The 23,405-nt window shown below is 32.5% G+C and overlaps 4 protein-coding genes across 5 annotated transcripts; 3 read left to right on the forward strand and 1 right to left on the reverse strand.

Moving 5' to 3' along the window:
• The first annotated feature begins 2,497 nt into the window (after positions 1–2,497).
• Positions 2,498–4,700, forward strand: LOC105142488 (pentatricopeptide repeat-containing protein At2g37320-like). Its single transcript, XM_011050145.1, has one exon. The coding sequence runs from the start codon at positions 2,682–2,684 to the stop codon at positions 4,260–4,262; it is 1,581 nt and encodes a 526-aa protein (XP_011048447.1). The 5' UTR covers positions 2,498–2,681; the 3' UTR covers positions 4,263–4,700.
• Positions 4,701–14,010: 9,310 nt separating this feature from the next.
• ALS3 (aluminum sensitive 3) lies at positions 14,011–16,387 on the forward strand. The gene is made up of 3 exons (XM_011050146.1): positions 14,011–14,555; positions 15,287–15,532; positions 15,875–16,387. Exons 1-3 carry the CDS (start codon positions 14,277–14,279, stop codon positions 16,187–16,189), a joined length of 840 nt encoding a protein of 279 aa, XP_011048448.1. The 5' UTR covers positions 14,011–14,276; the 3' UTR covers positions 16,190–16,387.
• Positions 16,388–16,486: 99 nt separating this feature from the next.
• Positions 16,487–18,105, reverse strand: LOC105142490 (pathogenesis-related protein PRB1-3-like). The gene has a single exon (XM_011050147.1). The coding sequence runs from the start codon at positions 17,905–17,907 to the stop codon at positions 17,191–17,193; it is 717 nt and encodes a 238-aa protein (XP_011048449.1). The 5' UTR covers positions 17,908–18,105; the 3' UTR covers positions 16,487–17,190.
• A 1,361-nt stretch (positions 18,106–19,466) lies between these two features.
• On the forward strand, positions 19,467–22,800 carry LOC105142491 (valine-tRNA ligase). Of its 2 annotated transcripts, none has more exons than XM_011050148.1 (4): positions 19,467–19,888; positions 19,966–20,141; positions 20,224–20,422; positions 22,467–22,800. In XM_011050148.1, the coding sequence occupies exons 1-4, from the start codon at positions 19,804–19,806 to the stop codon at positions 22,691–22,693; spliced, it is 687 nt and encodes a 228-aa protein (XP_011048450.1). In that variant the 5' UTR covers positions 19,467–19,803; the 3' UTR covers positions 22,694–22,800. The 2 variants fall into 2 exon arrangements, with proteins under 2 accessions (XP_011048450.1, XP_011048451.1); XM_011050149.1 differs by having other exon boundaries at positions 19,469–19,888; positions 22,470–22,800.
• Positions 22,801–23,405: the final 605 nt, after the last annotated feature.

The following is a 23,405-nucleotide window of genomic DNA, read 5'->3' on the forward strand; positions in this document are numbered from 1 at the left end:
TTTCCCTAGTGTATGAGTGTCGAAGTAATAAATAACCTGGCAAGACCGGGGTTGAACCACAGGGAGGTTAATTGTACAAATTATAAACAATAATTATAAACAACAACAATAGTAATAACAACAACAATAATAGTAGTAGTAGCAATAAGAATACTAATAATAATAGTTGTAGTTGTAGAAGTAGTAGTAGTAGTAGTAGTAGTAATAATAATAATAATGAAAAAGAACAAGAAGAAAACTTGATGAGAATTTTGAGATGGAAGATTATCGTAAGGATTAAACAATGGTAACAATAAATGTCAAGGTTAGAGGATCCACTAATGGTATGTCAAACAAGTATAGTATAAACTCTTATTATTGAATTGGAAACCACACACAAAGGAGGTTCCAATCAGATTATATATTGTTAACATGATTACATTAGTCATCTTATTCAATTAATGCTAATACTTGTAAATCTCGTCAAGCATTCATGATTATAACTTATGTTAACAACAAATCAAGTTCCTTTCATAGCTCAAGTGTCGGTTATACCATACAATATGGGCTATGAGAGTGCCAAGTATTTGTTGCACCAAGTGTTATACAATATAAATCAAGATTAGTCATTTAACAAGCAAAGTATTAAAGAGTGAATAAGATAACAAATACAAAACATATTAGTATCAAACATTAAAGTTCATCTTAAGTTTACACTATACTTATTCTTACACCATTAGTGTAATATTTTCACGTTGACATAATAAACTTAACTAAACATAATGAAAGAAAGAAAAATAAATAAACAAAATAAGAACATAAATAAAATAAAAGTTAACTAAGTAAATAAAAGAAAATGAAAGCCATAACCTTGATATTAATGAAAGTAAAGCATAAACATTACAAAAAATATAAAAAGAGAAAGCAAGAGCATGATCTTGATCTGGAAACCAAGATGTCTAAATGCATGACAAATGCCTCCTTTTATAGGCCAAAATTGAGAACTATTGATTTGATGACTAATTGATGAGTGGGTTACCAACTCTTGATTTGGTGACAATCCTTATCTTCTTTTATCTGTCCAAAACGTCATTGATAACGTCAAAATTGGAGCCACTTGAAAACATGAAAGTTGTAGAAAATTGTATCAGCTTTTTTATGTAAAAAATTCAGGTTATTTGGAATTCTAAAACTCTAGATATGGGCCAAACACTGAACAATACTCGGGCTGGAAGATAGATTCAGACTTCTTTGTTGTTGCTATAATTTGGACTTGAAAATGATTTTTTTAAATCTTGGGCTCCATATGAAAGTTGTAGGCCTATGTCTTATCTTTCCATCCATATAAAGTAGACCTAAATCTGAGATCTACAGCTCCAGATATGACGCAATTACCGAATAGTGTTCCTATTTGGATTGCACCGGCATCTCTTTTCTAAGTTTGACCATCTTTTTGTCGTTTCAATTTCAGTTCTTAAATTCATCAATTAATCCTTTTATTTATGTGATAGGCCTGCATTTAAAATAAACATTTACTACAAATTAATAGTATCTTATATTATTAGATATGTTATTATAAAACATGTTTTAGTTAAGAAGTTATTGATACTTTAAATATAAAAATAATAATATAAAATACTGATAAAAATATATTTTTAAATATTAATAAAAAAATATATACAGTTTAATCATATACATAGAATAATGACAGAGAACCTTCTAAGCCCAAACAAGACACTGAAAAAACCAAGCTTCACAGTGAAGAGCCTTCCCACAAAAAGTCATCGGAAAAAGCGAGTCCAGAGAGCCTCAGCATCAAAATAAAAACACAGCTTGCAAGGAGCTGCATGCCCAAGAAGCATTGTTGCAGTGAATAGGAATTCTGTCTCCATGTCTACGAAGACAATCCCTTCTCAATTCTTTGAAGGAAAAGGGAGAATACAAACCACAATGGAACAACACTTCGCAGCAGTGAGCACCATATATACCTGAATATATAGTTTTTGTAAAACCAGAAACTAATTTAAACTTTTTCCATCTTTTTTGGGTTTTTATATTATCACACGTCACAAAATGCCGTCTCTGTTCTCCTTCCAACATGTTGCTCTCTTTTTCTGTTTTTATATTATTATAATTGAATTAAAAAAATTATTATTCTTTTTAGCTCTATAAAAAAATCTTTTACTAAAAAATATTAATGACTTGAATATCTAATTTTATGTTTTAAAAAAATGTTTTGAATTCTGATTCCATTGGATTTTTTTTGTAGCCCTTTTATATATATATTGAAAACTTGAAATAAAACAAGTAGGTTTTTAATTGAATTAGATAATATATGAAATCAGTTAAATCTATTTGATTTGACTAAATTTTTAATAATTTAATTGATATAAACAAATCTAATTTAAATCAAATTAGGTTTAATATTAAGAAAAATTGAATTGATTAAGTGATATAATAACCCGAATAATTTCTCGATTCAATTCCAAAATTAAATTTATAATTATGAACACAACTTGCTCAACTCACAACCCTAAATTGATTTAGGTTAGAAAAGAAAAAAGTTGATTCACTCCCTCACTTCAGCAAATTATGTGAGAAGGTACAGTGATCAACATGTATTTTCAAATGACTTGTGTCATCTTGACTAACAACCCATTCAGCAGTTTAGTTGGATATGCAAGAATTTCTCATGGGTCGGTATGAGTATTGTTTCTCTGCAGACACGATTTAGGAAGAAAGTCCCTTACGCCGCACAACTTTTCCAAACTCTATCACAGCATAGGCCTTTCTCTTCTCACAAATTCAGAAGCCCAACTCAGACCAAACGTTTAGACAAGGCACTCAGGATTCTAGACATTATAACCCCCAAAACAACCGCCCTAACAGATGGCCAGAACCATCTTCGTGTCATTCAGGACTTCTTACAAACACATTCAAATAGAACCAGTGAACAACGTTTGAGCAACGATTTCATATCTTCGAACTCAGATAATGGAGACTTCAGCGTGTTTGATGAAATTCTTGAATCTTCTTTTATAAACAATGATGAAGATTCTAATGCTACGAGCTTGAGTTTCGATGCGAGTGTTTTGTCGAATGCTGTGAGTTCTTGTGCGTCCACGCGGGATCTTCGCGGTGGTATTCAATATCATTGCTTGGCAATAAGTACTGGCTTTATCGCCAATGCTTATATTGGAAGTTCTTTGGTTACTTTTTATGGCAAATGCGGTGAATTGGATAATGCTTACAAAGTGTTCAAAGAAATGCCTGTGAGAAATGTGGTGTCATGGACAGCCATCATTTCTGGGTTTGCACAGGAATGGCAGGTTGATATGTGCTTACAGCTATATTGTTTAATGAGAAATTCAACACTGAAACCCAATGATTTCACATTTACTAGTCTTTTGAGTGCGTGCACTGGCAGTGGAGCTCTTGGGCAAGGTAGAAGTGCTCATTGTCAAATAATTGAAATGGGTTTTGTTTCATATTTGCATATAGCCAATGCTCTTGTATCAATGTACTGCAAATGTGGGAACGTCGAGGATGCATTTCACATATTTGAGAACATGGTTGGCAAAGATATCGTGTCATGGAATTCAATGATTGCTGGCTATGCTCAACATGGGCTAGCAGTGGAGGGGATTGGGCTTTTTGAAAGGATGAAGAGTCAAGGGGTGAAACCTGATGCTATTACTTTTCTTGGTGTTTTATCTTCATGTCGGCATGCAGGTTTTGTTGAAGGAGGAAGGAATTACTTCAATTCAATGGTTGAATATGGTGTGAAGCCAGAACTAGACCACTATTCATGTATAGTTGATCTTCTTGGTCGTGCTGGATTACTGGAGGAGGCTCAAAATTTTATTGAAAGGATGCCCGTATCTCCCAATGCTGTTATATGGGGTTCACTAGTATCTTCCTGCAGGCTTCATGGGAGTGTTTGGATTGGCATACAGGCTGCAGAGAACACGCTGTTGCTGGAACCAGAGTGCGCTGCTACCCACGTGCAGTTGGCGAATTTGTATGCTAGTGTGGGATTCTGGGATCAGGCAGCTAGAGTGAGAAAATTGATGAAGGATAGAAGACTTAAAACAAATCCTGGCTGCAGCTGGATTGAGATCAAGAATGAGGTTTATAGATTTAGAGCAGAAGACTGTTCAAACACTAGAGTAAGCGAAATACATAATGTTTTGGATTGGCTGGTAGATCACATGATAACTTTAGGACGTACGCCTGAAATGCAAGAGGTCAGTGAAGCTATACACGATAATGTGTGTCCATAAGCTCCCATCTTCATCAGTAGTACGCGTCATGCAAAATGACCCTTGCGTGTACTTGTGTACTTGTGTTAATGCCTTGTTTGTGGGAGCTGCACGGCGATGTCAAGATAAAAACCTGGGTTCTAGGTGGGTGGCCAGCAACGGATTCTGCAGTGGCGATACCATTTTGTCCAAGACGTTGAAAGGTGAAAACACTTGTTTTTGCAGCAAAAGAATGGAGCTTAATTTGATTGCTCTCAACCTTCGTGGAGTTAGTTGCTTGTCTTTCAAGCAAACTGATCTCATTTCCACCATCTTACTTCCAATAAAACAGCGCTTATTTGAGGTTCAGTCTCCTTTTTTTGAAGGCTTCACATCGTCCCAATTGGATTTGTAATACTTAAGGTATCTTAATTCACATTTCAATTCTTCCATTCCTATTCAGCATACCAAAATTCAATATGGCTTCTAATTTGGGCACTTCCAATGTGAAAAGGGATAGCTGAACAAGTTTGTTTGCCTCGGGCAACATTTTGGGTGATGATTCTCTGTCATTGTGCATCGTGCTATGCCTGTTATAAAGAGGAACAAGAGGCAAAGAGGGTTTTTTTTTTTTTTTTCCTCTCTTGTTTTCTTTTCCATTTTTTTCTATAAAAAAGTTTGAATCCCAACAAATATTTCAGAAAAAGACGAATATCCAAAATGAAGCGGATTTTCAGGGATGGTATATAAGGTTTGCAAAAGAGAAGCAATAGGACTCTTGCTGGAATGGAGAAAGAACCTCCAATGCTCTGTACTCGAAACAGCCACCAGTTAATGTTAATCCATGCCATTTACAATCTAAAGGTTCACCTCTCGAAATTCTGGGAGAAACAGGAATACAATAGCTGCCAGCTTGTATTCCTTGCATGATAAAATTTGGAACGTTTAATAAATTTAAGAAATCGAAATGTTAGGTTAATCTGAGAATTATTAGGATTTGGATACCTGCAATCATATTCCAAGGAATGACCTCGAGAAATTATAGCAATTTTGTAGCAGTTTAATTTGAGAGTAGACTGCTACACTGACTTCACAAACATCCTGACGGAATTTGGAACAAAATCACAGCCAGACAGGAAGCGCTCTATGTCTTCAGCAACTGGATTTAGAGGAATTCCTTCCAGTAAAACCTGAACACGAAGGCAGATCTTGCTGCATCAGCTTAAAATTACTGGGGAGTTTCATAAAACTAATGTCATGGAAATAGTATTTGTTAAAAAAAAAAAATCAAAATGCAAGAGACAGCAATCTGTAAATGTCAAAAGAAGCTACCAAATGCAAAATGCAACCACAAAATCTGGGTACCATATCAAACACCAAAGCAAAGTTCAGCCTATTTGTGGCTTGATTCTACAATGGCAAAAAAAATTAAGCCAAGCACCCTTTATTTTAGTCTTAAATTCAGATTTGGGCTTCAAGCACTTACTGAAAAGCAGATAGGAGAAAAGAAACAAAAAATCAAACAAATCTCTGCTACATGCAGGTCTACAGACAGAGAAATCCAATAGCTACAAGCCTCGAACAAGCTGCTAAAGGGCTCTCGGTAGTTCACAATCAACCAGAATTATATTAATAATGTTTGCTGTTGCTAATAACTCGGAGTAGCAATGGCTTTCTGATGATATTCCTTGAGCATAAATGAAAACAAATGCATTCAATGTCGTCAACAAACAGAAACGACCTTCCTTTTTTCCCCTTCTATGGGCTGATAGGAAACTGCTTGCAGTATCAAATACTAGAGTGTTCATATTTAGAACATCAAGGAATTAAGGTCCCAAAACTGCTTCAAAATAGTAAATCCTAACAGGATCTTGAGACAATTTATTATGTTCTATCTCCAAAACTGAAAAGAACAATAATCATGCATTGAAAGCCAAATATTGAACAAGAAGAATTATTTCCACATGCGCCTAAAAATTGAACAATGCACTGCTGCATGAATCATTTAAAACTGAAACTGGCAAAGCATCTTGTAAACTGATAATTTTGAGGAATTCTTACAATTAGAGGCAATAAATCAGAAACAATAGGAAGATGCCAAGAAGAATAATCAATTCAATTTGAGATTGGATTCAATAATAGCTAAATTAAAATGCCGGTTGGAGACCCATTTTTACTCCGTCATGGACACCACTTTATCATTAGACACCACTTTATCATTAGAAAGAGCTCACCAAGAGAGATTTAACACAACTATAAAAAGTTGCTCACAATCACTAAAGAAGATCGTGTACACCATCAAAGTAATAACTTAAAAAGTAAATCAAATAAAATACGGTGAAGTAAATAATTTTTTTCAAAAAAAATACTAAATCTGATAAAGAATAATAAATAAAAAGACTCGAGATAATCCATGTTATTTTCAAAATGAGTAAAATTCTTATAAAAAAAATTAAAAAAATAATAGAACCCAATTTATAATTAAATAAATGTTAAAGAATGAAACTAAAAAAAACTTAAAAAAAAAGAAGCAAAACCTATTGAAATTTCTAAACTTGGATTAATCATTTTTTTTATTATTTATTTAATTATAAATTTTATTAAAAAAAAAGAAGTTGTAAAGACTTTTTGAATGACACCTAAAATCCACTAGTTGATCGCTAAATGCTACCGTACTTGTTGACTAAACTGCATAAAAACTACCCTAATATTGATGCCTACAACATATATATTATTTATTTATTATTAATATTTATGTATTTTATATGATTAAATTTTTTCTAAGTCAACTTAATTATAATAAAAAAATTATAAGAAAAATAGAAAAAACCCTGGAGTTTCATTTAAAGAATTCTCGCTTGCAAGGTCCTCACATTGACAAGAAGGATAGCCCCAGATATAACTACAATATGAACAAGCAAGCGCGCAGGACTACAAGGAATGGCTGCAGCCCACCTAACAATTTGTAAACGTCACACGCAACTGGGTATTTTTTTATTTTATCTTTTTTATTACAAGGGTCCACAATGATAATGCACTGTACTTGTTTATTTCTCTGGCTTTGGGCTTATCAGCAATAATTTATATCTTCTGGGGGAATCTTATTGGCGCAACGTCCTAAGACAAAAATCCATAGACAGGGGCCCCTAAAACTGGCAGGCAAGCAGACACCTTCTCCTAAAAGACTCGAACCCATCCTGTTCTCACATCACCTGTCCCTCCGTAGGTATTTATCCTTAGCCTACGGTGGCTTCTGATGACCTGTCATCGATGTTTCATTGTAGGACTCAGATAGAGCACGACCAGTTCTAGCCTGGCTGGTGTCACCCTGTAATTAGTGATGACTAGCTAGGTGCTCTCGCTGTGCTATGTTACAATATATATATATATATATATATATGGTTCCAAGTTAATTTTTAAATGATTTTTTATTTTAAAAAAATAGAATTTAAATATCCTATAGAAAAAAATTTACTATGAATTCATTTTTTTATTATTAATATATTTTTTAACAAAAAAAATATATCTTTAGGTGTTTATTGCATAGAAACTATAAACAAGTAAAATCAATATTAACAGTTTAAAGTAAAAAAAAATTTTTATTAATGAGTTCCTTTTGTTTTACAATTTGTTTATTAGAAGTATTGTTTTTTAACAAAACTTTACTATAAAATTAAAATAAATTTTTAATAAAAAAAATTAATTGATAATTTTGATGTGAATATATTAAAAAATGTAATAATAATACACTTGGTGAAAAAATAAAATAATAAATATGAGATTTAACATATGTAGAAAACTATACATATTAGGTTTATATATAATTTCTTGAAAAGACATTTGGTAATATTACCATAAAAGTTGCTAATACTATTTAAAAATAATGAAATAACATAATAATTATTTAAACATCATTTCTAAAAGTAATTTAATTATAAATTATGATAATAAAAAATAAAGAGAAAAACTAAAAGGCAAGCATGCATAAGATGGAAAAATAAACATGTGTGCATGCTTAGCTCATTCGATAACCCATATATATTTGGTTTTTATTTTTATTGAAGGTGGACAACATATTATTCTTTTTAATTTATTTTTAAATAGGTAAATGATTCATCATCTAAAAAGGCAAGTGACATACCATCTATTTACATCTTTTTTTTTTATTAAACTTATGTGATAGAAAAAAACTAGGATCCAAGTTTATGTACCCAAAAAACATAAATTCTAATTATTTTCACTTAAAAAACATAAGTAAAATACATTAAGTCTCTATAAGCTCATTTCTAACAATAAAACAAATCCTAACTAGCATAAAAACTAAAAAAACAAAAACTTAAATATGTTTTTTTCAACATATTGAAGGTTATAATTACTTTCATCTCTGTTAATGTTAAAGCTGAATTCATAAATATCAAAATAAATTTTATGGTGGCTAAAATCTAGCTATCCAAAAACTTTATCTTCCTTTAATTTTTTTTTTATGATTTTATTTTTCTTTCAAGATTCAAAAATTAAAACATAAAATAAATAAAGTCTGAGACTTAATAAAAAAACTCAAAACACAAGGGATCAAATGTAAAAATTAATAAAATAAAGGATTAAAGTGTAAATTGAAAATAAGTCAAAATTTATGGTGCGGGGGTGTTAATACTCCAACCCTGATTTTTCAATCTGACTGAAATATGTTCTAATAGACGAAACATTGTTTCCCACCTTGATTATGTGTTGTCCATTTTATTTAAAAAACACAAAGTCCACTCATTAAAATAAATAAATAAATAAATAAAAATTAACAAGAGTGCTTAAGCCTTTTTCTTTTAGAATAGGTGCACAGTTTCGCCCTTCCAGACCCAACAACACCTTCCAGACCTAACAATACCTAGCCTGGGCTTATAAGCAGAAATGCTCGGGTCATCATTTGGAGTCTAGGCACAAAAGCTTCTTTCACTTGGTCTTTAATTTTTTATATTTATTAAAATGATGCTCTTTAGATAAACAATCACATATGATATTTAAAAATGCATCATATGATTTTGTTCTTTTTAAATAATATTTTGTTCTTTTTAAATAAAATTAGAGCTTTACTTTGTGAATAAATTATATATGGATATAATATGTAAATTTTTTATAAAAAAAAATTGCACATGAATATTCAATGAGAATATATATTGCTATTTTTTATTATAAATATTTATATAGTTTTCATGAATTAATTATTATTATATTGAAATTCTCTTTTCAAATTTGGTAAGTTTTTTTTAAAAAATGTTTTTATTAAAAAAGATATGTTTAAGTCAAAGTAAGAAAATTAAATGAATAAGGAAAAGAGGATTTGGACTCAAGAAATACATTGTTTTTTCTCATGAATTTAAATTAATAAAATTCTTGCAAATATTTATTTTAATTACCTTAATTTATTATTAAAAAAATTATGTTGTTATTAAAGAAAACATGTTTCATAAAAAAAACACATAAATAAAAAAAATGATAATTTTGACTAAAAACAAGTGGCATGCATTAAGTGAAGGCAGAAAACTAGAAAGCAAAAAAAGAAGTAGAAGAGGCCTTGTCGTGGGACGGGCTCCGAGGGATCAGCTACGTGTCTTATCAAAGATGGAAAATCCGACAGAAAGGACAAATTCTTTGCGGACTTTGCCACGTTTGCAGGACTCACAAGTCTCATCAAAATCAACCATCTGTACTGGTCCCCACTACTCACGGGCGCGCGTTGAGCATTGAACCTTTTTACTGGTTCGTATCAAACCGGACGTCCGTCACGTCACTTTCGGGGGCGGAATCATTGAAGGAAAAAAAAATGAAAAACAGCTAACCCTAATATTTCTTATGAATTGTGTTTCTAGAAATTAAAATTATTTTCTTCAATGTATTAAAAAATAATTTTTATAAAATAAATATCATCAATTATTAGTGCCAAGAAAAATATCTTCTCCTACTTCATAATGAGTTTTGAGTACTTTCCTCCTAAATAACATTATTAATGAGTTGATTGGATTTTTTTTATTGATTTACTTAAAGTATTTGTCTCACATTAAAAAATAAATGAAAATATTTTCTGCCAAAACATGATTATTTTATTATTTCTACATAAAAATTATTAACTTCACTATTAATTCTTAGTCAATTTCTTTGATTTACTTTTTAATAATATTTTTTATTAAAAAAATTATTTTGACTTTTTTATTTTTCAATAAAATATTTAAATATTTTTATAAAATATTAATTAAATATTTTTTGAATATAATAGAATGTTTTTATTGAATTTTTAAAGTCTTCAATTATTCTTATAATCTTATTGATATCTTAAGGGAATTATTATTATTGTAATTTATTATAAAATTTTAGTTTATTGAAAGGCATCCCATTCCTTAAACAATATAATGAATTTTTTTTTAATTGAAAGTTTGGTTGAGAATAATTATTTAATTTATCATTATAATAATAATTTTGTATTAAAAAGTTGCTAACACGTGCAACATATGCCAACACATTGAAACCGTTGCTCATTTTAGATGGTGCATGCGACAGTTTATGGTTGTCAAAAATAATCGTTTGCTATCTCGAATTATTCTTCATTACCTTCTTTTCCATGATAGGCGGCGCGTGTGCTCCAAATATAGTTGGTGTATCGCTAGCCACCCTTTTTTTTTTTTCCTTCCTTTATTTCTTTGACCTACCCCTATAAATATATTATGGACCTCATTTATTTTTTGTTATTTCAAATTCAGACCTTTAATTTTTTATTGTTGTTTTTTATTCATTTTCTCTCTTGTTGAAGTTTTTTTTGTTTTCAATTGAACTTTTGGATCTTAATTTGTATATATAAGGTATTTCAATTCAGTCCTTTTACTTTTAATTTCTTTTTTTTCCTTTGCTTTTTTATAAAAGTCTTAATGGCTTGCAATTTGATCCTTCAAATCAAGTTTATGATTTGTTTTCAAATAATAGTGATTTCAATTTGGTCCATTTTTTTAATTTCTTATTGTTTTCTTTAGCCTTTTTATCAAAGTTTTTATAGTTTTTAATTCTATTCTTTAAATCAAGTTCATGGTTTTTATTTTTTTAATAATAATAGTAGTGATAATAATAATTAATTATTATTTTTATAATTTTCAATAGTAATGATGATGATGATAATAACAACAATAAAAATTATAAAAATAGTGATTAAGATAATAATATTATTGATGAAAACAACAACAACAACATTAATTAATTAATTAAATTAGTAATAACAATAATAATGATGATGATGACATTATCAATAATAGTTGTGACAATAATAGTAGTAGTGGTGGTAATATTATTAATAAGTGATGGTAATAATAGTAGTTGTTGTTGTAGTTTGTAGAGGTAACAATACTGTTGCTGCTACTACTATTATTACAAATAATAATAATAATAATAATAATAATAATAATAATATGAGAGATAAGAAGATGAAGAATAATAATGATGATTATAAAAATATAATAATAATTATTGTGATAATTGTGATAACAACAACAACAATAATGATGATGATGATTGTGGTGTTGGTTGTTATAATAATAATAATAATAAAGCTAATATTAATAATGATAATATTAGCAATAATTGTGGTGGTGGTGATAACAACAACAACAACAACAACAAACAACAATAGTGGTTAAAATGATAATAATAATAATAATATTATTACTTATTAATAATAGTAATTATAGTAATTTTGATTCATATTTTTTGAATTGTTATTTTTTAAAATTCTTTTGTATGATGATATTTTTTTCTTTCAATTTCATCCTTTAATATATGTATCTTTTTCTTCTTCTAGAATTGGACTTCTTCATTTTTCTAGATTTAATGTTTCAAATTTAATAACTCGAGTCACTTGTTTAAAAAAATTAACACATTTTAAAAAAAAATATTTAAAATTCTTTTTATTTTTATTCAAGTTATTCTAGTCACATAATTTAAATCATGTGTTTGACAAGATTTCTCATGTTAAATTGACACTAATTAGCTTTTACATATGTGTCATAAACAATTTTTATATTTGTTTTACTTGTTTTCAGTACTTAAACATTGTTTTTTATCCAAAAAATTATCTAACCCTGTGACGAAGCACGAATAAGAAGGCTAGTATACACTATTACTTAAAATATGTTTGTTTTTTTGGTTGAGATTCTAAAAAAATTAGGTTTATAAAAATCACTTTTAATTCTAATTGGTTTGATTTAAATAGATGTTTGGTTAAAATTATTATTCAACTAAATTTTCTTTGATTAAAATTGTGATTCAAATTGATGTTGTAAATGGAATAGCCAAAAAGTACATAAAATAAATACTTATTGTGCATTGTATTTTGCATTGTATTTTGAGTACATTGACCAAAAAGAAAATCATTAATTTTATTATTCTATTAAACTTGTTGCAATATCATTAGATATATAATCCATATATGAAGGCTTATGAGATAAATGTGTTTGTAAACATGGACAATATTGGTTAAGATATCATTAGAAATAAAATCAAGATATCAACCAAACTCAATAAATACCATATCTTGTTAAGATTTTCTTCTTATATAATTATATATTGTCATATATGTAAGGACTGTGTTTTATAAAAAAACACATGCTTGTGCTATAAATTTTTTTATATTTTTTTTCACTCTCCAAACATAGATTCTATTATACAATGTATTGAATAATAAACATGATTGAATATCTTCCCTTAATAGCACTTAATATCCTGTTGTTCTCACAATCCAATAACACATTGTCTGTGTCCTTAGCATTGAACGATAATAAGTAAAAATTACAAAAAAATCCCTTCAATCTTGCCATGAAAAAACTGCAAAGCATCTCACTTTTTCTCTCATTGTAGATTTTAATATAATCATGTTTGACAAGAAATTATCCAACCCAACAAGACTATTTATAGTTTTTACTTAAAAGATATTCTCTTTAATCTCTCCTTAAATAGATACTATTAAAGACTATATTTATTAAGTATTTAGTTTTAGAGTTTTGTAAGGATCTAATAATTTTATTTTTTTTATTTTTTATTTACATTCATCAATTTCTAATATGTTGCTGGGTTATCATTGTTTTTCTTTAATTTTGTGTGTTTGTTGTTAAATTTTGTTTTGACTTTTAGGATTGGGTTTCAAGTTTTTGTTGGATTGATGATGAATTCTTGTCAATGTTTGAATTTTGAGTTGAGATTGAATATAAGTTTTAGCTATTTTAGGTTTTGGAATATGAGCTCATTTTATGAAATTTGAATGCTAGAAAAGCACTGAGGTGTCTAAACTAATTTCAATACTGAAAGTCTTGAAGTATCAAATTTTTCTTCAATCCATTACTCTAAAAAGAGGATTTAAGTAGTCTCAATTTAAAATAATTATGGATGAACAAGACTAGAGAATGGTGAAGGTAACACAAAGGAAGAGGATGGAGAAAATATTAAGGTATTTTGATCAATATAAAAACAACAGTTCTTTTCTCTAGAGACAAGGGTTGTCAATAGAGAAAAAACTTGAAGTTGAAACTCAATAAAAGCAAAGTACATTTGCAATAGTAGTTGAACCCCACTTCAATGGTCTCATATTCACAAAATTATGGTTTAATATTAACTAAACACTTTTTATTTATGATCTGGTCGCCTGCCACAAAACAAAAAAATAAATAAATCTTAAGCAAATCAATGAGATAATAATATAATAATATCGAATGATGATGGAACGATGACTGTGGGCTCTCCCAAGAATAAAAAAATAAAAAAAATATTTGGACGGGATGTACCTGTGCCGTACTCAGAAAAGCACGAACTTGCCACTTGAGAAGATAGCTTCGATGATCCACATAGACGTATTCCTCTAATAGGGACTCCACGAGATATCTCATTTTTAGGGGAAGGTCGTTTCTGCCACCATATGTATAAACCACCACATGCAAGAAAGAACCTTCAACTTCTTTTTTCTACAAACAGAGGACTTTAGCTCAAACTAGTAGTTAATTTGTAGTTTGAGCGGTAGAAATTAATATTGGAATGGATTTCGACCTTGATGAATTGCTGAGTTCTGGTATTGGTAGTTATAATTTTGAGTGGTTGTTGACGTTTCTAAAGGGTATGATAAAGCCACTGGCGGCTACAGCAGTGGTGCTCATGGCGGTGATTCTGTCCTATATGCAAAAGCTTGGTTTGGAGGGAGAGATGGTGTACTCCATCGTTAGAGCCTTTCTTCAGCTATCTGTTATTGGGTTTGTTTTGCAGTTCATTTTCAGTCAGGACCACGCTGTCTGGATCATCCTTGCTTACATGTTCATGGTTCGTATTAATTTATTTTTATTTCTCTTCTAGATTAATATTTTTAACTTGCAATTTCTGTATATGTTAGCTTGGTAAGAAAGTTAAACCAGAAAGGAAACAGCCAAAGGGTTGTGTGAATTCCTCGTTTCTGTTTTGATATTTATTTATTTATTTACTCCTTTTCTCATTAACGAACAGAGCTTAATTCAGTTTGAATATATTTTTTCTGCATTAATTGATTATTTGTATGTCTCGGATTTGTTTTGATTTCTTTTCGAGCGGCCTTTCCATAATACAGCAGACATGTGATTTTAGCTCATACAGAAGAACATAGAGAGAGAGAAGAAAAGAGGTATTATTGGAGACAAAAACATGGAATTTCTAAGCCATTTTTGTTAAGCCTTGATTTTTCTCTCAACGAACAATCCTCGCTACAAACCTAGAATTGTCTGCATGCTGACAGCAACAGAGCACAGGCTTTCCGCTTTGTTATTTACTCTATAATGTTGGTTTTCAACTCTACCGTCGATAAACTTGGCTGCCTGCACCTCACAACTTGCAATTGTCAAGAAAATCTTGATCTGTAATGGCTTTTTATCCCTGAAAATCCCAACAAGCCGTCTCAATCACGTGATTCTTTTTTCTAGATTATAATTATAGGAGTTTGGCAACTGATGCAAGACTTCAACGAGGCTTCTCTCTCAAATTATTTTTCCTAGTTCTTGACATTATTATTGAACCCCCTGCAGGTCTCTGTCGCTGGATATACAGCAGGACAACGTGCCAAACATGTTCCTAGAGGAAAATTGGTGGCTGGTGCTTCTATCCTTGCTGGTACAGCAGTGACACTGTTCCTGCTCGTTGTATTGAACGTTTTCCCCTTCACTCCACGGTACATCATTCCCGTTGCAGGCATGATGGTTGGAAATGCAATGACAGTTACTGGAGTTACAATGAAAAGACTCCGCGATGATATCAAAGTCCAAATGAACCTGGTATGTTAAAGACAAATCATTACCAAGACTTCACCATTTTACGACCTATTTGTTTAGAGGAGATGCATGGGACTCGGTCTTCGTGTTAGGATTGCACGCACGTGTTCTTATATGCAAGGTGGATACCGCCTTTGACCCAAAAAGCCTTAGGGGTTGAGAGTCAATCTTGGATAAAAATACCTCCATTTCTCCATTCGTTTTCGTTGTAGGATATTTTCAACTTTTATGCGAACCCAACATGTCATTTATTGCTAAGAGTAATTAGTCCAATTCTCATTCATTTTGTTGTTCGTTAACAATTTCCATGGCTTAATTATTCGAATTGGGTGGTTTCTGTGGTAGGTAGAGACAGCATTGGCACTTGGTGCAACACCACGTCAAGCTACACTTCAACAAGTGAAAAGGGCTCTTGTTATTGCGCTTTCTCCTGTACTGGACAATGCCAAAACTGTGGGTCTCATTTCACTTCCAGGAGCAATGACTGGGCTTATCATGGGAGGGGCTTCTCCACTAGAAGCAATTCAATTGCAAATTGTGGTGATGAACATGCTCATTGGTGCATCAACTGTTAGTAGCATTATGTCAACTTATCTTTGTTGGCCTGCTTTCTTCACCAAAGCTTATCAATTAGAAACGAAGGTATTCTCTACTGATTGAGGTTTATTGATACCTCCTGCGTATGTAACACTTGAAATGGCAAGGGAGCAGTATCAATATCTGAAAAATCTACTATGTGATAGTTTCTGATTGTACAAGGCTTAATGCGCAAATGAAATGGTAACACAGTGCATCCTTGTGGTGCACACTTGAAGCGTTATTGCATTATATGGGTATGGGATCGTATGATTTGAATTACACCACAGCTTCTAGCCTACAGTTTTATCTGAAATCATTAATTAGCAATGGAAATGCCAAGAAAGTGTAGAACACTAATAATCATTTACCCTTAGTTGAATTGTTTGCTAGGATTATATCTATAGATTTGTATTTATTTTTAATCGTTTGGCCGTGTCATGACTGAGGTGTTATGAAGCAAGCATGAGGTTGGCTGGTTAATGGTGATGCTAGTTTTCTCCATCCTTTCCTCATCTTTTCCCACCCTAAAAGCCAACACAATCACCTATAAGATGTACCTGCATAAGGGGAGGGGGACTTGGCTAAATCTACTTAGAGCAAAGTGATAAAGAGCAACTTGTGCAAGTAGGCAACCACCCATGTGTGATTAGAGAATTAACATGGACCGGTTCAGCCTGCCTAGTCTCGGATTCACCATAATACTGAACCGTTCGCGCTTTTCAAGCATCCCTATTGAGAATCAAAGAGATTTTCATTGGTGTTTTTCCGAGTCCAGGGTGATTGGCAGAACCTGTACTATAATCCTGATAAAATCTCATTTTGTATCCAAATCAAGCAAAATTGGCCGTCAAAGACTCAAAGGACGCGATTTATAATTCTCATTGCCAGCAGATCAGAAGTCAGAACACAAAAAAGAAAGAAGGAAAACACAACGGAGAAAAGCTGTGGATGGGCTATATGTTTATTACATGCTTTATATCTTATACTCTTATATGGAGGAATACATATAACTCGCAAGGTAACCAGGCAGTGTGCCTGTGTAGATGGTTAGAATGCATATTCTCAATATTGCCATGGCAGTGTCATACATTGTTAAGGTTAAATTTAGGAGGGGTCAAATAAGCTGGATGCCCAGTGGTGCCTGAGATGAAATCCCTGTGATTAGTCGTAATCGTGGTGATCCCCGTGGGGGCATGCGGGCTTCCTGAAAGTGTTGAGCTTGATCGATTGGACGGCGGAGGATACACAATACATTTTCCGAAACGACCACCAAATGGGCCCTGATAGTAAATGTTCCCCGGAGGATCATAGGAGCAAACAAATAGGTGACCTTCATTATTATTGCATAAAGCATGGGCGCAGCCTACACCCTGAGTGGTATTCCATACAATCTGTGTATAATGCCCACAGACACTGTTGTTGACGCACTCATTTGTTAGTGGATCGTAATTCCGCACTTCATCACCCCAATATTTGACTACCTTGGAAGCATTCCAGTGATCTCTTAGACCCCAAAACAAGTTCTCCCCAAAAGGGCTATTGGGAGAGTGTTCCAGATTCTTGCAGTCATCAAGGCGCGTGTTGGCCCACCGGCGAGCATATCTAGCTAGCATTCTGTTCCAGGACAAGGACGTTAAGTTGTGCATTGCCCTGATCTTGTTGTGGGCAGCAAGGAATTCGGTAGGCCTTGACAATTGTCTTCGCCCGATTGAATCCCTCAAGTCGGATAACCTGGTAGAGTCAGCATGGCCAGGAAGGGATAAAAGGAGAATGGTTGCAAGAGTTGCAAATCTCCACATTGGTCCTGCGTGATGTTGTGTTGTATACCTCAGAATTATGAGAAGAGGAAGTTAGAAATATGGATTCAAGCTGGGCGATGAGCTAAATTCCCTCCCAGCAATGCAAAAGCAGCTGCAGGAGAGGGAAAGAATCGGTGTCTAAATTAGCTGCTTGCAGCTCTCTCCTGCCATCAATTCCATAATTAGGCATTGTCTGTGCAAACCACTCGATTTTTATCTTGGAGTGTGTGATTTTCAGAATAGTAAATTGACTGTTTCCAAATCTGATTTTGACCATTTCCTGCTTAACCTCTGCCATGATATTCAAAGTAACTAGACTGGTTAAATATAGCACTCCCATTTTAATGTTGCCGGAATATCATCCGGTTTTACACGCCGACTCAAACATGCACCGCCGGAAAACTAATACAACCGTGATCATATTTTCATGCCTTCGTTCTGTGGTACAATTGGATTTCCAATCCCTTCAAATACCACTGAAAACAGATATTTATGAATTATGATGGAGAAGAAAAATATAACCCACAGGTTACATTTGTTTTTTTTTTTTTAAATCCTTTTATATACATATATATTTCATGTTGTAATACGAGTCTACGATATTCTTTCATCTTGTGGTGTAAGCCTTTACCACATATTGCAAGCTGCTACAAAACTTTCACTAAATTAAACTCCAAGTGGGATTGAAATGTCTTTTTTTTTTGATTTACGTGAAGTCTATGATATTCTTTCATCTTGTGGTGTAAGCCTTTACCACATATTGCAAGCTGCTACAAAACTTTCACTAAATTAAACTCCAAGTGGGATTGAAATGTCATCGTTTCAACATGGATTCGTTTAAGAGGTGCTTGAAAAATATAAAATTTATTCATTTATTTTTTATTTTTGACATTAAATCTTGAAAATCATCAAATAACAAATATTAATTTTGTATTTTTTTCATATTAAACACGTTCAAAATCACAAGTTAGGACTCCCAAACACTATCTTTATTCTAATAATGGCACACGAGGAGCAAATGAAAAAAGAAGAAGAAGGGAATTGCTGAATAAAAAAAACTACAAACACGTCCTCTAATTATATAGGGATTTTTCGTCTGTAAAGAATCTTATTTATCTCAATCAGGTACCTAAATCTTAGAAGATTTTAATCCTATCCATGTCTTCCAGCCAAATAAGTTTTTTTTTTTAAATTGTTGTATAAAATGACATCAAGAATTTTTTAATAATTTGGAAATTCGATTAAGATTTAATCATGTTTATTTTTATATTTTAAAAATGTTTTTGAAAAAAATTATTTTTTTTATTTATTTCAAATTAATATATTTTTTTATATTTTAAAATTATTTTAATACATTAATATCAAAAATAATTTTTTTAAAAAATTATTAACATATATTTTAAAATAAAAAATTATTTAAAAAATAATTATAACTATATTTTCAAAAAAAAAAAAACTTTAAATATCCTTCTCTGTCATAATCCAATGGGCTATTTTACCACTCCTTTTTCTTGAATAAAACGAGAGAGAGAGGGAGAGAGAGATTTTCTGCCGCGTCCACATCCCACTAGCACAGCATGTTGAAATCCTTCGGCTGACGTAAGAGAGGAGAGAGATTTCTCTTGTGATCCATGCTGCGCCCCCAGTGTAATCTAGACACCACCCCCCGTACAGTATAGCCAGCACGAAGCGGTCAGCTCACGCAAACGGACCAAAATATTCTTATTTTTCATTTCTACCAGAAGCTAAGAAAACCGCCATGGCTAATTAATTACTCTCACAAACTCACACCATCTTCTAAAAACCCTGTCGATATTTAGAAGTGCGTACTGCGCACCCCCTCCACCACCCTCTCCTGAATCAATCAATTTATAACTCCATCGAATATCGAAAGCCATGTCGATTTGTTGCCATCTTCAGATTTCTAGGGTTTCTTCAGCTACTTTTCTTGTCTCTTTGATTTTCCTCATCTACTTTCCAGGTACGAAAAGAAGAAGAATCTCATCTTGTCAATCTGGAGTCTTACATTAAGATTGATTGGTGTGTGTTTGGTGACAGGAATTGTATTACCCGCTGTCGTGACATTGGATTCGATGAAAATATACCGAACACACGAGTGGTTAAATGTTGAACCAACAATATATTTCAGCTGTAAAGGAGAGAACCAAACAGCATTGCCTGATGTTAAACAAGTTAATGTCTCGTATACTTTTAAAGGCGAAGAATCATGGCAGGTAAGGTTTACATTTTTCTTTATTTTTAGTTTTTAATCATCATCATCATCTTATTCTTTGTATGCGTTTGAGTTGTTTGTAGCCTTTGACAGAGTTTACGAGCTTGAAATGCAAGAGATGTGGATTTTATGAGAAGGATGACTTCAAGTCTGATGATGTTTTTGATGAGTGGGAGTTTTGTCCGTCGGATTTTGCGGGTTCCGATGGGAAAAATGAGCGAATTATTCACGGGGAATTTGATGCTACGTTTTTGTGTCCACAATGCGTGCCATTAGCAGCTGGTGAGTGTTGTTGGTATTTCATAGTTCAAAACTTGTAACTATATTTTGTACATAATGTTTCAAGTTGTTGTTAGCTTCTAGCCTACGATGGATAACTCGTTTCCTTACTGGAATGTTGAAGTTTGGAGTTTGAGTGTCTGCCTATATAGAGCTAAAAGATGCCATTTTGCATCAAAGTTTAAAAAAATATTTGGAATGCTATTTTGTGAGGTCATTGAATTGTGTTTGTATGTGCATCTGTCAAAAAGAAAAAAAATGTGAGTAATTTGGAGATGTGTCGCTTCGTGGATCACTAGGAAATGTTGCTTTTGAAAATTAACAAACTTAGTGATGTTGGGGAAGGTGTAACTCTGGTTTGGCTCTGTGGTTGATGACCAACTGGTTATTTTTTCAGATGTTTAGATGCTACTATACCTGTATGATATACTTTTAGCAAGTGGGTCTATGAATTATGCCATCAATAGGTAAATGAACTTTTAGTCAGAAACAAGGTGGGGGTTGGGGGCTTAGATAATCAAGGGACTTTGATTCATGTTAGGCTGTACAACAAGAGTCATGAGGTGGGATTTTTGCTGTCAGAAGAGTGATTGTGTACTTGTTTCAGCTTGCATGTTGCTGCTACACTAATTCTGCTTTTGTAGTCATCACAGACCTTTAGATGCTGTCGGTACTTCAATTATACTTTCTAGCTTGTTTGTGTGTGAATTTTCCATCTAATTACTAAGGTGACCAACCTTGCCAGCTATTGTAAAAACAAGGGACCTGCCTTATGCGTGTTATGTTAGTTATATGTGTTATATGATCATGTATTTTCTGCGTATCTATGTTTCAAGTGTTTTAAAAAGCTTCTTGCCTATGATAGTTTAGTGGAATGTGGTTTGAATTGGTTCTTATAGAAATGTAATTATGAAGGTGAAGATGCTGTTATGCATCAAAGAATATTGCTTTAATGGATGGCTAGGAAGTAAGAACTGCTGTTTTAGATAATTTAGGAACTTAAGCAGCTGTAGTGAAGTAAGAACTTAACTCTGGTTTTGCTGGACCACTTTGATTGATGAGCTGCAATATGTGTGGAACTTTGATTGTTGCTGCTATGTGAACTCGTGATTTTTTTCAGATATTTAGATTGTACTGATAAATTTATGATACTTAAGGCAAGTTGGCGTGTGAATTCTTCTGCTGATTGAATAGGTAAATGAACTAATGAAAAAAGAGGAGGAAGAGAAGGGGGGGTGTTAGGTTTGCATGTTGCTGCAACAATAAACTGCATTCATGTTCATTTCAGCCCTCTAGATGCTACTGGTACTTAAATAGCACTTTTTAGCTAGTTGGCCTGTGGCTAAAATTTTTACCTTCAGGGTATTCTTTTGATAGGGTAAAAGGTTGTAGTCGAAAGGGAAATGGGATCTTTATTTGAATACTATCTGTTAACCAGTTTTTCGAAAATTCTGTTTCTGATAATTGAACTCCATTAGCATGCATTTCTCAATTCCAATCCTTTAAATCCTCGGAGAAATTTGAAATAATAGCATATGAATGATATTTTTAGCTATTATTAAAGAAGGCAATAGAATATATTTTTGAAGAATAGACTGAATTACTAAAACACAACCTCCTATTGCTTGAGCAAATATAATGCTATCCCAGGTTTTGGCTATTTTTATACGGACCTTTTCTTCTCTTTTGTCTTCTTCTTGGCTGTTTTTGATCTCTTCTTTTTCTTTTTTGTCACTTCGTTTGTTTTTTCATCTGTATAAGTAGAATCTGAAATTGTGAATTTTGTGTTTTTACACATCCAATTTATAAACATTATTTTCATCAGCTGAGAAGTATCAAAAGCCAAACAAAAAAAAAGAAAGAAATTTGTCTATTCTGTCCAAAAAAAGGGGAGAATGCAAATTTGTTTGAGACAAGGGACATGCCTTGCGGATGTTTTATTAATCCATCTGTGTGTGATCTGCATGTCCCTCTGCCTGTTGATGTTTCAGTGCAAGCAGCTCATTTGTTCAAAAGTATACTCATGATTCTGTTTTCCATTTGTCAGTAGATTCCAACTCTGCCTCAAAACCCCACAAAAAAGGGAACGAAACGCATCTTGCTGTGGTCATATTGATCAGTGCTCTGGTTTCAACTGTGTTTGTTCTTGGAGTAGCAGCAGCATACAAGTACTGGCAAAAGAAGAAGAGGGAGCAAGATCAAGCTCGGTTTCTGAAGCTGTTTGAAGATGGGGATGATATAGAGGATGAATTGGGGCTTGGCTCTGTACTGTGATCAATTTTATTAGCTTGACCATCATCTGTATAGCTCACTGATCATCCATAATATTTTACTCCGTCAAAAGAGAGAAGTTTACTCTTTACGTCCTCTTTCTCTGTGATTATTGACTTGTTAACATTAACACTTGCGATACACATGTAATTTAGGCCGGTCAAGAAGACAAGATTCATTGTCTTAATTCCCAGCCTAGTAAGATTTTTTTTTTTTTTTAATTCCCCATATGAGACTATTCAAGCATACATATTGTGAAAATCAAACCGAAGGCTTTCGGTTTGAGAAGAATTGCTCGGGCTGCATTCCTGTTGAAGGATAATGATCAGAAACTGCATTCCTGGTGAAGGATAATGAACAGAAACATCTGTGGCAGATCAAAAGGAAGTTTAATCCTGTTTTCATGCTTAGACCGGATGAATTTTGCTGGGTTTTGCAGCAGCATTGATCCATGCTGCTGTATGGTAATTATTTGTTCAGGAGAAGGTTCCGATGAACCCTGCCTATCTGATAAACAGTAAAGATCACTATTATTAACCATTGCTTTAATACAGAAGAAACTCTAAACTGATGATAGTAGCAGAAGCTGGAGAGTCTTTATTCCCCAGAAGCTGCTAAATGTTTGAGTCAAGAAAGGCAAGTAACCGTAGAAACCTAAGCATATCTGGGCTCATGCTTGTCATCGTAATAGGCATCTTCCTTCTTCTCATCAAAC

The sequence above is a fragment of the Populus euphratica genome, unplaced genomic scaffold (assembly GCF_000495115.2).
Source record: "Populus euphratica unplaced genomic scaffold, PopEup_1.0 scaffold448.1, whole genome shotgun sequence".
In the NCBI taxonomy this organism is placed as follows: domain Eukaryota; kingdom Viridiplantae; phylum Streptophyta; class Magnoliopsida; order Malpighiales; family Salicaceae; genus Populus; species Populus euphratica.

What these genes read in the sequence shown, in the direction of transcription:
- LOC105142488 (XM_011050145.1), top strand. Translation starts at nt 2,682, where the DNA reads ATGAGTATTGTTTCTCTGCAGACACGATTTAGGAAGAAAGTCCCTTAC.
- ALS3 (XM_011050146.1), top strand. Translation starts at nt 14,277, where the DNA reads ATGGATTTCGACCTTGATGAATTGCTGAGTTCTGGTATTGGTAGTTAT. An exon ending in TCCTTGCTTACATGTTCATG is followed by an intron (nt 14,556 to 15,286) that starts GTTCGTATTAAT and finishes AACCCCCTGCAG; the next exon opens with GTCTCTGTCGCTGGATATAC. An exon ending in TCAAAGTCCAAATGAACCTG is followed by an intron (nt 15,533 to 15,874) that starts GTATGTTAAAGA and finishes TTTCTGTGGTAG; the next exon opens with GTAGAGACAGCATTGGCACT.
- LOC105142490 (XM_011050147.1), bottom strand. Translation starts at nt 17,907, where the DNA reads ATGTGGAGATTTGCAACTCTTGCAACCATTCTCCTTTTATCCCTTCCT.
- LOC105142491 (XM_011050148.1), top strand. Translation starts at nt 19,804, where the DNA reads ATGTCGATTTGTTGCCATCTTCAGATTTCTAGGGTTTCTTCAGCTACT. An exon ending in AAGGCGAAGAATCATGGCAG is followed by an intron (nt 20,142 to 20,223) that starts GTAAGGTTTACA and finishes AGTTGTTTGTAG; the next exon opens with CCTTTGACAGAGTTTACGAG. An exon ending in ATGCGTGCCATTAGCAGCTG is followed by an intron (nt 20,423 to 22,466) that starts GTGAGTGTTGTT and finishes TCCATTTGTCAG; the next exon opens with TAGATTCCAACTCTGCCTCA.